Below are 15,109 nucleotides of genomic sequence, written 5' to 3'. Positions count from 1 at the left end.
CTAAGCTTATTTCCCTGTGAAGAAATATAGACCATCGAAATATTTCTACCCAGATTACAAAAGGATATACACGTAAGTAATATAATACACATCTATTTAGGTGATACTCGCATGCAGAAGGATCAATAGAAAGCTATATGACTTGAATATAGGTTAGTTAATTATTACTCGAAAGCAATGATAAGAGATAGATGGGTTAAACAGAGGGAGGGGTGGGGGTGTGTGGGTGTAGGGGGTGGGTGGGTGGGGGGTGCGTGTGTGTGTGTGTGGGGGGGGGTAAGCAGAGGAAGACAGAGAAACAGAGATGATACCGTATTGGAAGTTGGAAGGGAGGAGAGAGAGAGCTTGAGAATGGAGTGGAATAGCATGTAGGGGAGATGATATATCGAGTGTAGGGTAGGCGGGGGACACTGGGAGAGCGAAGAGGAGGCTATATAGGTGGAGAGAGGGTAGCCTAGATAAAAGGTATGGGTTATGACTTTCGGGGACAATAAACAAACAAACAAAAGTTCCAGCACCCATGTCCCCACTGTTACTGTCCACGTGTGATTGATATCAGATCCATTGTCTACATTCAATATAAACACAATCGGATATGTATCCGATATTTGGTTAGCCCAATCATGACAATAAGTTATTATATACTTATGGTTCTCTCTGCACTAAAGTTGAATTTATTACTCTATCACTGGGCGAAAAACGGTTGCATTTAACCAATGAGATAGTGGCGCTTTTCCCAATGCAACACAATGCGCTCTACCTCATTGGGTTATAAACCCAATCGCTTAGCTATGTAGCATAAATCTAGCTTTAAATGTTTTTATTCCAGAAAAATTCTGCCCCTCCTTTTAATCCGCTGATTTTTAGTTTCTGAATAAAACAGAAACGAAACCCTATTACCTGGAACGAGGAATGGTTGCACTGGGTTAATCGATTTATGTCCCGGAACAGGAAATCAGATCAGCAAAGGTATGCGCATTTTAGACCGATTAAATTATGTAACCTTTTCATATGAAGCATACTAATTTTCCCATACCATAGCCAATAATAATAATAACAACAACAACAACAACAACAACAACAACAACAACAACAACAACAACAACAACGACGACGACGACGACGACGACGACGACGACAACGACGACGACGACGACAACAACAACAACAACAACAACAACAACAACAACAACAATAATAATAATACTAATAATAATAGTAATAATAATAATAATGATAATAATAATAATAATATAATTGGTATTTGCATTTCAACAAACAATTGCCATTGCCTTAAAAGTCACAAATCCTCAACCAGGAATGACAAGGAAAAACGTTTTAGCAATAAAATGATTCTAAAAACATAGTTCCTTGTTTTGTCATGATTTTTGTCCTTGTTGTTCCTGACGCCGTATTAGGCAGTGGTTGGTAATCCACAAAGAGGATACCCCATAATCGAAAAGGAATGCAAGGGAACATCAAGGAAAAATATTGGTACAATCAGGATAACTGGCTGGGTGATTGCCGGAAGACGTATAAAAACACAACTAAAATTTAGGTAGAGACTTCAGCTTCAGTGGAAGCATAGATCCTGCAATGGTAGTCACAAGGTGTTCTTTTACCTATCAATTCAAGTCAACAGAGTGTACGACTTTCCAATTTGGCTTTGAACTAGATGTAATAAAATGCTGACAAACCTGATTTTAACCATTCTCATCGTTCATAGATTGTTTATCAATTTTGTGAATTGAGTGAATTTACTCTTATTTAGTCTAAACCTCAGCATGGCCATGCTGATCGCACAGCCTCCTGGCCCGCATGCAGTCCTGGTACCCACACACCAGTACTCGATCTGGATGCCAGGATCAGGAAGCAAAAAACTAAGCACGAGACTGACAGCTACTGATGTAGTCTATATTCAAATTGTGCGTTTGACATTGTATAAATAAGCTTACGCATGCATGTTGACACTTTACTATCGACTGTCACGGGTATATAAATACAACGAAAAAAATGGAACTACTTTCTTTCGTGCGGATGTTTACATTGCTGATTTTTTCAGTTGTTCGGAGGTGTTGACATGACGTCACTACCGAACAAGAGTAGATATACCATGAATAGAATGTAGAATATTTATGTGTCACGCTGAAATCTTGTCATTAAGTTTAAACTGTAGACAAGGACGGCTGCACAAAGTTCCGCTCCTGCCATAGTGTAAAATGCCCAATTGTAGCTACCAGTTGCATCAAATACATATCCTGAAACGGTAAAATGGTTAAAATGTAAGTATTGGCTGCAAGCTACCCAAAAGATACACTGTTCATTGGCTTTCTTGTACTATATAAAATGTGGTGGGCGATTTAAAATACACGTGCTCCGAGCAAACTACGATGCGTACGCACGCTGCATGACAAAGAGCAACGGAAATTGCTATAATGCGCGCGCATAATACCGGACAATGACGTCACGTGTCAAGTGGTCTATACATTCATTCATATGCATCATACTCATCCTCAGAAGGCGTTGATGTTCTGGAATTGCTCTTAACTCCACTATAAGTAGCCATAGGGGATCTTATTTGATCAAGGCAATTTAAGGACATCATTAACATGTGCTGAAAGTTGTTTTTTTGTTTTATAATATGTGTAAATCTTTGTAGCTTGTGTGTTAAAAGCTAAAAAAGTTAAAAAGATATGCAAAAATGTTTTTATTTTTGATAATAATAAAAATGTTTCAGCTGTATAACATTAATTATAAATTTGATTTTAGGTAAATAATGAAAATATCCCTTTGGAATCCATATTATAAATACTTGGTCAAGAATAGTTTGTTGTGTCACAAGGACTATTCAAGGACTATATTATTTTATCTGTGTGATTTTTTTTTAATGTTAAACAATGTTTGTCAAATAAATAATCATTCTTGTTTAGCCTCGATTTGTAAACTTGTGGGCAAACAGCTATGCTTTGAGATAAGCTCAACGTGTGTCAGAATTATCACATTACAAATAGATTTTTGTCTAAACGTTGTTTCCGACAAAATATTTCTTACACTATCATAATCAGTAATATTTCATAGCATACCAAATATTGGACCAGCAGCGGAGAATCCTATTCCACAAAACATAAAATGAAGACCAATTGAACCCGCAAAATCCTCTGATTTTGACGCAATCGTTAGTTCCTTAATAGTAATGATCATTATTGGTGAAGATGATCCTACACTCATTCCCGTCAAGACTGATATCAGTGCTATTGACCAGTAAGATGAGCAAAGTGTGTAAAAGAATAAGCAAACTGCACCAATAAGTGATAAGATAATATACATCGTCCGTGCTGACAGCAGCTTATGGTCTATTGGCAGTACCGAAACGATGCGACCAATAAGCGCCCCGATACCACCGATAGCGGAGACAAAAGACGCATCAAGTGATGAAAGTCCCATGTCAATTGAGTAGGATACTAAAAATAGCAGCCAACCAACAAATGACATTCCCCTTAAGGTGAACGAAATATAAACTAAAATAATACCTTTATTTTTCATTAAAAAGTTAATGCCTGTGAACGATAGTAAATTTCCAAAAAGGTTTAGTAAGCTTTGTCGGAAATGACTGCATGTCGCACTTCGAGGTTTGCAGTTGCAGAAAAGGCGTGACTCGAAGGATGAATTTAGCGGTCTATATATGGCCCCTGCTACACATTGGTTGAAGCTCCATGCACCTAGGAGAAATAACGCATTTCGCCATCCGAACATGTCTATGAGGATTTCCATTACTGGAGGAAATATTATCATGCCGATGGCTGCACCACAAGAAGCCAAACCTGTAGCCAAACCATATTTCTTGTGGAAATATTCTTTCAAAATCGCAGGTGCTGTTACTAGTGCTATGCCCAAACCACAACCTACAATGGAAAAGAAACATGCCTTTATATCCAAAACATAGTGTGTCTCTAGAGAAAAGTATGTAAATTTTGTTACTTTTAAAATACTCTCTTTTTTATTCAAATTGGCATAACTTGGTAAAATGTCAGCTCATCGTGCCGAATGAAGTATCAAAATGCACAGAACAAAATGTCAAATTTATTACTTTATTTGGTAAATGATGTTTTGTGTTTTTAAGCTATTGCGTTGTTTAAGTGTTGTGCCCAGTATATTATGATAACTAACACAACTAACTCAATCCTTGTTAGGGATCGTTCACAAACACTTGGTGAGGGGGGGGGGGGGCTGATGCAAAATGGAGTAAGGGGGGGCCTTAAAATCTTTGACCCTCATAAGGTGGAGGGGCTTGAAAAATTGACCACAAATTTTGCCGGGAAAATTTAGTTTATATGCTTTTCTATGGGGTTGACATATAATTTCCATGTCAAAAAGGGGAGGGGCCCTGAAATTTTTGAGATCTGAAAAGGAGGGCATCGAAACATTTTCGCGATGATTTTTTTTGCATCAGCCCCTCTCCCCACAAGTGTTTGTGACCGGTCTCTTACCGCTTTTCGCAAATAACGCAGGCCTGGGTAAATAAGTCTGTAATAGAATGATTTACTTACTTGATATTACCATGCTAAGAGTGAGATGGATTTGATTTGTGGAAAACCCAGCTACTATGAACCCCAGTCCTGTTAATATGCCACCAAGAAAAGTTAAGGTCCGTGCATTTGCACAAAGCATACACGCTGCACATACTGGTCCTAATAAAAGCAATGATAAAAACGCTGAATGATATAAGATGATACCACACACCAAGCAGGGCGTAGCCAGCTTGGGTAGGGTGGAAATACAAATCTCGAGCAAAGGCGAAAAAAATCAGGGTTGCACAATTTTGTTGGCGGTATTATTTATATAGCCGTCCCGCTAACCTGCACCCAGAATTACTTTAAAGGGGCAAATCCGGGCGAAGCTCGCTAAAAAATCTAATTTATTACTAAAATGGGGATAATTGACCAATACGCTCGTACTCTGCACTTAAATGCGACCCCTTTTATGAAAAGGCCGCAAACCAAAAAGGGTAGCATCTCATAGATTGTGATCCGCTGTCATAAAGTAACGCTCAAGAAACTCGTTGGAGAAATAAATTGAATGGATTGCAAACCTGTCCAAGAAAACCCACCTCAATGCGTTGATATTTGTCCAATGTATTGGAAACAATCAAATTGTGGTTTCAATTCGGAAGCAACCGCTCAATGGCTATCGTTAGTAACGTAGCGTCATAGGGGCAGGGGTGATACGTACCTAACATAGACTTCAAGCACAGAGCAACACTGAAGCTAGTACCAACATCCCCCACTCGTATGTCTAATCCGTCAGAAAGTTCTGGTACAAGCACGCCTAATGCCGTGGCTGTCGCTGTTTGTAGCATCGTAGACACGAATGCACCCAAAGTAACCAGCCATCCCCATCTGCCATCTGGAGGAGCATTGTGATTAATCTGGGCAAATGGGAAAAGAAAGCAAGAATAGTGACCGAAATTGTTTTTGAACTATTTAGTGACAGCACTAGAACTATGGAGCATTCCAAAGGAAAGTCAAATCCCATTACCTTCAGCATGGCATTCCTTGGTGACCAAAAATGTGTTTAGACACATTGGGCAATTCGTCGGCTGTATTCCATAGTGGCGTATAGTGATTTTGGTCATTTTTTTTTAAATTGGCACATATGTTTTTAATGATGTTCTCTTTCATTTTTCTAAGTCTCATCAGTCAAATTTAGCTAATTAATCAGTAATTAATTAATTAAATGTGGCGTATAGTTGCAAAGTGAAATGTTGTGTTTTCCATAGTGGCGTATCGACCATACGCCAATTTTTATACACATTTTATAATTAAGAAATATCAGCAAAAATGAAAAGCATTGCATGTCATAGTGGCGTACACGCTACATGTCATAGTAGAGAGATTACGAAATTTACGTGAAACGTGATACGGGAACGCCAACGGCAAACTACATGAGTCAAAAATAGGTTAGTGTGCCCTCTAGAGGGTGAAATCTATTGTGAATTGGTCAATCGTGGAATTACCGTAAGGCGATTACATTGCGGTTGGTAGCAAAAAATGACGTTCCAAAATGACAAAAAGACGCATTATAAAATGTAGAAAAATGTTATGTTTGTCTTGTTATGAAGCAAATCAAAGTATCCTAATAGAGCAAGTAGAGTCCGACATGTAATAAAATCCATTTTGGGGGTTACAATTTGACCTAGTATAGACCAGAAGAAGTGAATAAATTTCGATTTTTTTCGACGCGAATTCGAACGGGAAGATTACCTATTCATTTGTGTGTGGAAAATGCCGTCCAAAAATCATCTTGCGAAGAGGCGTTTTAGGCAAGATCGAGTCGTGTTACGGCAAATTTGTCGTTGAATTTTGTTTTTGGACGGGGGACAGAAGTTCATGCAACGCCATTTTTCGCCTTGCTTTTTCATTGTTTTAAACATGTTAAACAGCTGTCAAAGTGTTTTGCTTATGGGATTGAGATTTGGCTATAGCCGGGGCCTATAGGGTAAGCACGTATTTGAGGTCAAAGGTCATTAAGGGTGTAATTCCAGTACATAACAAAGAGCTTCAAAATGCTTCTTTTCCTGCAGATTACATGGTATACATAGGTGCGACACATAAGCATTGACATTAGCTGGTGTCTATATTGTAACAGATTTTGAGTTCAAGATCATGTAGGGTTCAAACATAGTTTATTACTGAAAACAACTTTGAAATTCCCTTTTGCTGCATATTAAGTGCTGTGATCATCAGAACAATGGCATCATGTGCATAGGGTTATAATTACAGTTGGCTTAAACATGTGGGGGTCTGTTTTGGGGGAAATTCTAAAAGTTTATCCAATTTGAATGAAATTAGTATTATGTGATGTTGATATGATTCAAAACACGATGGAGGTCATTTTAAGGTCATCAGAGGTCATTTCAAGGTCACGACTGGACTTCGCGGTCTTACAAGACCGCAACATATCTATCTCTATGTCTTTCTTTTCGATCAGTGTTCCGGATTGAATTCGTTGTGACGACGAGTCATAAACTCATAATCGATGCATGATGCACGAAGCAGTAAGCGAGCATGAAAAAGAGCAATGATGAACAGAAGAAAAAGATTCACCCGTTCACTCAATCATGAACAAATAGAACTGGAGCACGCAATATATCATGTCTAGAGTTGAAAATGATATAAGAATAATAATAGTAGTAAATCAATAATAAATATGAAGTATAAATAAATTAAATTAAAGTAATAAAAGTATTTAATGGAGGATATTTATAGATAGAAGAGAAATATAATTGAACAAAGTGCAAATAAATTAATTGATCCATGGATAAGTAGTGTAATAATCATGGTAAAAAGAAGATGGTCTCACAAATAGAGAGTTTGCTCTGAAAAAAAAAAAATCAGTGAATGGATGGTACAGCTAGCAGGTGAAAAGGGCTGTTAGACCAAGCAAAAAAGGGTGCCATTTCCATTGTTCTTTGCCCTACAGTGTGCGTACACATCGTAGTTTGCTCAGGGCACGTGCATTTTAAATCGCCTACCGCATTTCATATACAAGAAAGCCATTGAACAGTCCCTCATTTCAAATCATTAGTTTTGGTTTCTCTTTTGTTCAGAAACCAAAAATCAAGGGATTAAAAAGTGGAGATGAACTGCTCTGCAATCATAACACTATTGTGCTGGGAGGACACAAGAGGGTATATATATTCAAAAGTATAATGGCCTATAACCATACGTATATAATAGCCTATTGTGCTAACATTTTCATTATCGATATCTATCAACGCGGGCGACAGTTGATGCAGGGGCGTAGCCAGCTTTTTTGGTCGGGGGGGGGGGGCGAAATAAAAATTTTGGGGCACTCTGCCCCCTGCCCCCCCCTGCTGGCTACGCTACTGAGTTGATGCTCTCTGCCGTAGGTGGCACACTTCCATGACACCTTATAATTACACCCGAGTTCCGAGATTCGTTTGATAAGTTATGCATAGACATCGTTGAGACATCAAGGATGGATATATACGAGGCCTACATGTAGAAATCATGTGCATATATTGAGGGGTGTGGGGGGTGTTTTGTTTATTTGTCTGAAATATAAACGATGCATGATGATGTAGATGATTTGATTATGAGTTAGATTATTCCCCGGAAAGCACAACCCATACCTCTTACCTATGTTCCCTCCGCCACCTATATATAACCTCCTCCCTCCTCCCTCCCCCTCCCCACACTCGATATCGACTCTTCCCTATTATTCCTCTCCAGTCTTGAGCTCCCCTCTCCCCCTCCATCCCTTCCCACTTCCAATGCTCTCTCCCCTCTGTTTCTCTTTCTCCTTACCCTTACCCCCCCCACACACACACCCTCTTCCCCTGGCGATCTCTTCTCTCTCTCTCTCTCTTCTCCAATAAATAAATTGAATAAAAGTCAGTTTAAACCAGCTTTCTATGATATTGATCTTCCGTCATGCGACATGCACATAAATAGAGTTGTGTATAATAGTGTTTATATCACTAAAGTCATAATCTGTCAAGTGTATATTGTAATGTCTGTGGAAATATTTCGATGGTCTATATATTTTCACAGTGAAATCAGCTTAGGCTAATTCGTAGTGTCAAGTCAATGCTTTTAAACTAAATCAATGCTTTCAAATGTAGACTTCTTTGTTCGACTTCTCTGCTCGTGAATATTGCACTGCGAAATTTAAACATTTCTTTTGTATACTTAGATCAGGTAACTCCAAAATCCTGTAATTTTATTCGTCACACCACTTATAAGAAACTAAAACCGAAACCGAAACTACCTGTCACAAATGTTTAGTTTTAAACAAAAGGTAGAAACAATGAGTTCGATATCTTGTGATTCAAGTGGTTAGGCAGGACAATAGGAAACCACGTGACCAAAACCAAAACCAAAACTAAAACTCAATATTTGAAATGAGGCAGTGCCTCATTTCAAATATTCAGGATAATAAACTAATTCATAATCAAATCATCTCCATGCATCGTTTATGTTTCATACAAACAAACAAATCCCCCACCCGCCCCATCCTTCAATATACGCGCATGTATATGATTTCTAGGCCTAGAACTCGTGAGTGTAATATGCCACCTACCTTCGACAGAGAGCATCAACTGTCGTCCGCGGGATAGATTTCCGATATCAATCATGATAATAATTATGTTAGCACAATAGGCTATTGTATACTTCTGGTATACCCTATACTGTGTCCTCCCAGCATAATAGTGTTATGATTGCAGAAAGATCAGCTCTACTTTTTAATCCCTTGATTTTTGGTTTCTGAACAAAAGAGAAACCAAAACTAAATATTTGAAATGAGGGAGTGTAGCGGCTCGTTCATGCATATCGATAGACGATGTCAAGTGGTCTAAAAATAAAACCATGAATGAAATAAGATTGTATAACCATGGAAGAAAGAGATAAGAAGGAACCACAACGACTTCGATCGGCCAAGTTTTAATCCGCTTATCTATTGACGCATGAAAAGAAAAGTTTCCTTTCATGTATCATCCATTTACCGCGATCGATGCTTGGCGAAATCATTACTGGAAAAAAACTATAACAAACCCATCCACGAACAAACAAACGCTACCCGGGAGTAAGATTCTGGAATTTCACTGATGCTTTGAACATGCTTTGTTTTAGGATCTACAGTCAAACTGTTTTCTTGATCGTGTTGTGTAGAAAATGTCCTTTAACACATCGAAAAGGTCATCAAAATCGGCCGTTTTTTTGCTGAGTTTTGGTGACTTTTTCAATGAAAAATAGATGTAAAATGTTCTTAAATAATGCACAATGTTTCGGTTGAGTCCGGTACATGAAACCTGTTTAATTTAATAGCTTATATGTGTATAATCGTAACTAGCTAACTCGTTTCAGTGCCAAAGATTGCCAACTCTGAGAAAAAAGTCATCAAAGTTCGGGAAAATCATGATGCAGTCATGTCTACAGTAGAATTCAATTCGACCTTTGCAGGACTTAAACCCCATTAAAAGCTATTAAACCAAGATAACACTCATTGAAAGCAGCTCAACTGATTAAATCATATCTTCTCTGGTTAAATACACACATCATATGTTTCTGCTTTTACACGTACAATGGAGCAATGGCTGGGATTATAGTTTCAGTTGGGTGAACGATTATAAAGCGAGCGCTAGAGAACAATTCTGTGTGGTCTTTTGTTTACGAAATGAGACAAAACTCTGCTTATTGTTAACCAGCGTTCTTGAAAATGAGAAACATGGTGGTTTGCAGACTTAACACGGTTTGGAAATAATTTCTTCATATTTTTTGGTGTTATCTGTCGTTTACATATCATTCCTAAAACACCAAAGTACGAATATTTCCAAACATCTGAATTAGCTAAAATTTAGGACATGTTACAAAACTATATTGTCTAGAATTTTAGAAGAGTACTTTTAATATTGGCCGGTTATTTTTCACACAGCGACGTTAACTAGGCAATGTACTATTACCTATAACATTAACTAAAACACCAAAGTACGAATATTTCCAGACATCTAAATTAGCTAAAAATTTAGGACATGTTACAAAACTATATTTTCTAGAACTTTAGAAGAGTACTTTTAATATTGGCCGGTTATTTTTTACACAGCGACGTTAACTAGGCATATCCCCATTCTTTTAACGTAGGCTATTTGTAGAGGTCACGCGTCAATGGGAAAGAGCACTGTGTATTATGTATAGGAAAACGGACAGTAACTGCAGTATGTTGGGCAAAATGGAAGAAAGAGATGTAGGCCATCAATGACCGATGATCACGTCACCAGAGAAAATCCTATAGGGTGCTTGCACGGAAGGTCATTAGTTCAAATCATCCTCCAGACACGCTCTAGAAGACATGCAAATACATGGAGTACAATACCAATCACCTATTTAACGCAGGGTATTGATCACAGTAAATCCTCATGAATAACAATGTCAATGAAATGTCGGTAAAGGGAGTGGACAAAGTGAATGCGTTCGTTGTGGTTCCTTCTTATCTCTTTTTTCCATGGTATAACTATTTATCTATAAATAAAACCATGAATGAAATAAGATTGTATAACTAGTATTTGCCGTCGTAGTGTGATGTCAAAATCGATCGATGCCAAGTTAACTGGTTTACTCACGGAACCACGATCAAAACGAACACAACACAAAGCCAGTGGATTTAAATTGGCACACATTCGTACAAACTGTATAAACTCTGTTTTTTACTGATCATACTCCCTTCGCCATCCGACACCAAACTCTTGCTTTGGTTATTTAGTCAACTAATGACATACACCTGTTAAAAAATACTCGTTTAAAAAAAAAGCCCGCAAAACATCGATGCTATGATCTAAACTGGACTGAATGCAGCCAATCGTATTTCATACCAATACAAATGTGGGTTCGATACACCCAAGGGTGAAATGGTGATTCATATCTCTTTATTGAGGTTGTGCATATAACGTATCATACCGTGAATATGACGGACTACTCAAATGCATTCAACAAAAGCATGATCCAATCTAGCGCGACATTTAGTCTCACACACAAAGCAAATGCACTACGATCATATAGGTTGATGACAACATTTGATTGAATGGACTGGACTGCGCCATGATTACGGTGAAGGACACCGGTTAAAATCCTTTGTTTGGAGCCAATCGATAAAAGCCTGCAGGGCATCTATAGATATATTTGTTTCAGCATAGCGCCACCATAAATTTATTGTAGTAAAGTTTCGAGGCGAACGGCATTATGAGGTCCGCCCGCACAATGCCGTAACAGGTAACCCGTATGGCGTTTCCAGTGAACGCCTCTTCGCAATCTCTCTAGTGACGCATCGGATCTATACGCCACTATGGAATGAAGCCGACGAAAAGTAACGCCATAGGAATTACACGGCGATCGAGGTGGCGTAAGGTTAACGTTAGGTTAGGGTATTGCGCTTTGCGTGTTTTCCATAGTGACGTATAGTTTTGTACTTATTGTTTTCAGTTTGCCAGCAGTATTATGTCTTTATATCTTTTGTAAAATATCTATATAAATTTTCTTGAAAAGTTGTTTATTCGCGGAGCCCTACTAATACGCCACTATGGAATACAGCCGACGAATTTATACATTCTAATTTCAAGGAGCTTCTGGGGGCACTGGCCACATTTGCTCCTAGACCCCTGGCAGGCACCTGGATTCCAATGGTTAATCAATCTAGCGATGGCTTAGGAAAAAAAAATACGGTTCTTCGAAAATAGTATCATAACTTCCATTGCCAAAGATAATCGCCCAATCCCATTAAAAATCACCTATAGCCGGTAAATACCGGTATCTGATTTTGCGTTTACATCCAATTTAAATCTGGGTTAATACCTGCCAACCATTACGATGTAATCAGAATCGTTCAAATTTTTGAGTATAAAAGTTTCACAAATCAGAACAGTTCAATAATTTCCTGAAAACTACAACAACAGAAACGGTAAAAAAACCTTTCAACCCCTGCTGAAAAAAACTAAAACGAATGGAAATTAGTCTATGACTGAAGGTCATAATAATAGGTCAATGCACTCTGATTATGGCACAGTTCAATCGATTTTTGAAAATAAACCTTTGGCATCCATATTATAAATACTTTTTCCAAGTGTTCGGATAATTGTTTGGCGCAAAATACTTTTGTTTTGTTAAAGGTAGCTACTTGAAAATTTGCATACATATAGTTCGTAATGTCACCTGCAGGTTGTGAAAAATTCATGTTAAGACCATTTTCAGATTTTTGTTGGTGACTTTAAAACCACAGTAAGATATGGTTCACCGGAAAAGGTCAAAATATGTACAATATTTACAAAGGCGTCTCAAGTAAAGTGTCTTGAAGATCCCATAATTATTCCGTGTAAAAATTGTATAAAACTCAAGAATAATCAAAAAATTATATGTACTGGTTAAACGATTGCCACAAACTAAAAATGATGGACATTAATATGTACAAAACTAATAGAACAAATAGCCAGTGTAATAAAATTAGTATAAATGACCATAAACACAGTTTATGAAGATATTGACTTTAATAAAACATGGTGTAAAATGGTGGCATTATGACGCTTTCTTTGGAATAAAATACCACAATAGATCGCAAAGGGAATTAAATTTACTTTTTTGACTGAAAATGTGTTATAGTAGCTTTAACTTCTATTATTTTATCTAAAAGCGCAGCTAGAAAAGTCACGTTGTAGGGATGTACACTATGCTGATTATCAATACCTGAGATGTCACAAGATATCCCTCTAAAAATTGGAATTCTGTGTCATTTCTGTCCATCAAAATTTTACTTTTTCAGTCACAGATGATGTTTTGGACTGTAAGGTGTATATTCATTCAAAATGTATATTGTTACTAATATGAGTTTTTTTTTGTTTAAAGAGAGAAGTTGGTACATTGGCTACGCGCATGTTTTCAAGTGCAATATCCAAAGATGCGTCACCGTTTCCGGTGTACCATATCTTTCTGTGTTTTTCAGGTCACCAACAAAAATCTGAAAATGGTCTTGACATGATTTTTCACCACCTGTAGGTGATATTACGAACTATATGTATGCACATTTTCAACAGGTAGAACTTTTTGAATGACCCTCGTATAATAACGGATGACTTTGCTAACATGCAATCACCACGCCGAGCGGGAATCACCATGCACTCACAATAGCCTTCTTGCTTGTGGGGTTTGTCAACATAATGCGACATTTTTAAATTGCCAAGAATATCCAAAATATTCAACCGTATACTACTTTTCAGGCTGCAAATGTGAAATCGGAACGTTGCATAATGATTGTCGCTCTTAAAAGCTATTATGTACATACCTTTGCCATTAGTCTGTATTTTCCTTTCTGGTACACATCTGATAGTCATACGGAAGACCTCTTGACCTACGTATTTAAAACATTGTGACCAGTTTATGTACTGAGGGAAGTACAGTCAAGTTATAGACGTATCATGTAGGCTAAGTTTTACTAAAGTTTATAATTATTTGCTGCTCAATTTTACGCCATTGAACTTGTTCATACATAGCCATGATCTTCTTATCCCATGAACGGAATTATTTGTTGGTGATATCCTTTTGTACCGGAAATGTTTGGACTAGAAAACAAGGTCAATGACCTTCGGACTAGCTCAGTGTTCTTCAAATTCTTCAATTCTTCCGATTAATGTAATGTTTTTTTTAGTTTCGGACTAGTGCAGTGTTGGACTGAAGGAATGTTTTCCAGATTCGGTTTTCAGTTTCGGACAAGCGCAGTGTTTTTCATTTTCGGACTAGCGGATTGTCGGAATGGCAGAGTGTATCGCGTGTGGAACTGGTGCCCTGTACCCATTATTTAAATAATTCTGTTATAGTTAATAATAGCTGTGACCATTTGTTGTGATCAAAATAATAACTGTGTTTAGGGTGTTTATGTGAATAAAAGGCCTTTTAAGAAAAAAAACCCACAGCAATCTCTATTCTGAAATCTCTCAACCCCCTTAACTGGTGGTTAGCCCTACTATATTGACTACAAATCCCTTTATATCATAGAACAAAGATGATGTTGAAATAATGTATAAAAAGCGTCTCCCTTTAATAGTTCGGGTCTAATGTAAGACCTATATCTAACTTCTTGTGTGCAATATGGACAAAGAACGTACAAATAAATACATTATTACATTAAACTCTTAAAACCTTTCAACTGGATTCAGGTTTATTTTTTTTGAGAGGCTACGGTATCCTAGGTGCATCTTCAGGCCGTCTGTTGATCTGGCTGTAATTGGTCATCATTGACCACTGGTGAGATAGTGTTACCAAAGGTCGTTGATTTAGAGTCAAACTTCTTGTGAATGTTCCTGACTACGAAATTGTCGGGCCCTGTCAACACTATCTCGCCAGTGGTCATAAAGATTTTGCACGTCATGACACTAAAAATAATTATGAAATTGACAAAACTAACGTTAACAGTCTGGTCAAAGTACTTGATCAGGTACAGAATAACCTTACAAGGTAATTCTGTACCAACGATTTTTCAATCAAGGGGCGTTTGATGCATACTAATGTAGGTGGTATCAAAATACGCGTAAATAAACCATCATTCTTTC

The 15,109-nt window shown here is 37.6% G+C and overlaps 1 protein-coding gene across 2 annotated transcripts; it reads right to left on the bottom strand.

Moving 5' to 3' along the window:
• Positions 1-1,247: 1,247 nt before the first annotated feature.
• LOC140169926 (monocarboxylate transporter 12-like) lies at positions 1,248-14,065 on the bottom strand. 2 transcript variants are annotated; one of them, XM_072193244.1, is made up of 5 exons: positions 13,846-14,065; positions 5,230-5,425; positions 4,548-4,688; positions 3,084-3,902; positions 1,248-2,258 (listed from the first exon to the last, which is right to left on the bottom strand). In XM_072193244.1, the coding sequence occupies exons 1-5, from the start codon at positions 13,852-13,854 to the stop codon at positions 2,134-2,136; spliced, it is 1,290 nt and encodes a 429-aa protein (XP_072049345.1). In that variant the 5' UTR covers positions 13,855-14,065; the 3' UTR covers positions 1,248-2,133. The 2 variants fall into 2 exon arrangements, with proteins under 2 accessions (XP_072049345.1, XP_072049346.1); XM_072193245.1 differs by having other exon boundaries at positions 3,531-3,902.
• Between the last annotated feature and the right edge of the window lie 1,044 nt (positions 14,066-15,109).

This window comes from Amphiura filiformis, chromosome 14, assembly GCF_039555335.1.
Source record: "Amphiura filiformis chromosome 14, Afil_fr2py, whole genome shotgun sequence".
Lineage (NCBI taxonomy): Eukaryota > Metazoa > Echinodermata > Ophiuroidea > Amphilepidida > Amphiuridae > Amphiura > Amphiura filiformis.
This window is presented reverse-complemented; position numbering and strand designations above follow the sequence as displayed.

Coding starts and splice junctions, on each gene's coding strand:
- LOC140169926 (XM_072193244.1), bottom strand. Junction 4,689..5,229: donor GTGCTTGAAGTCTATGTTAG/GTACGTATCACC, acceptor TGCTTTTATTAG/GACCAGTATGTGCAGCGTGT. Junction 2,259..3,083: donor CGCTGCTGGTCCAATATTTG/GTATGCTATGAA, acceptor TTACCGTTTCAG/GATATGTATTTGATGCAACT.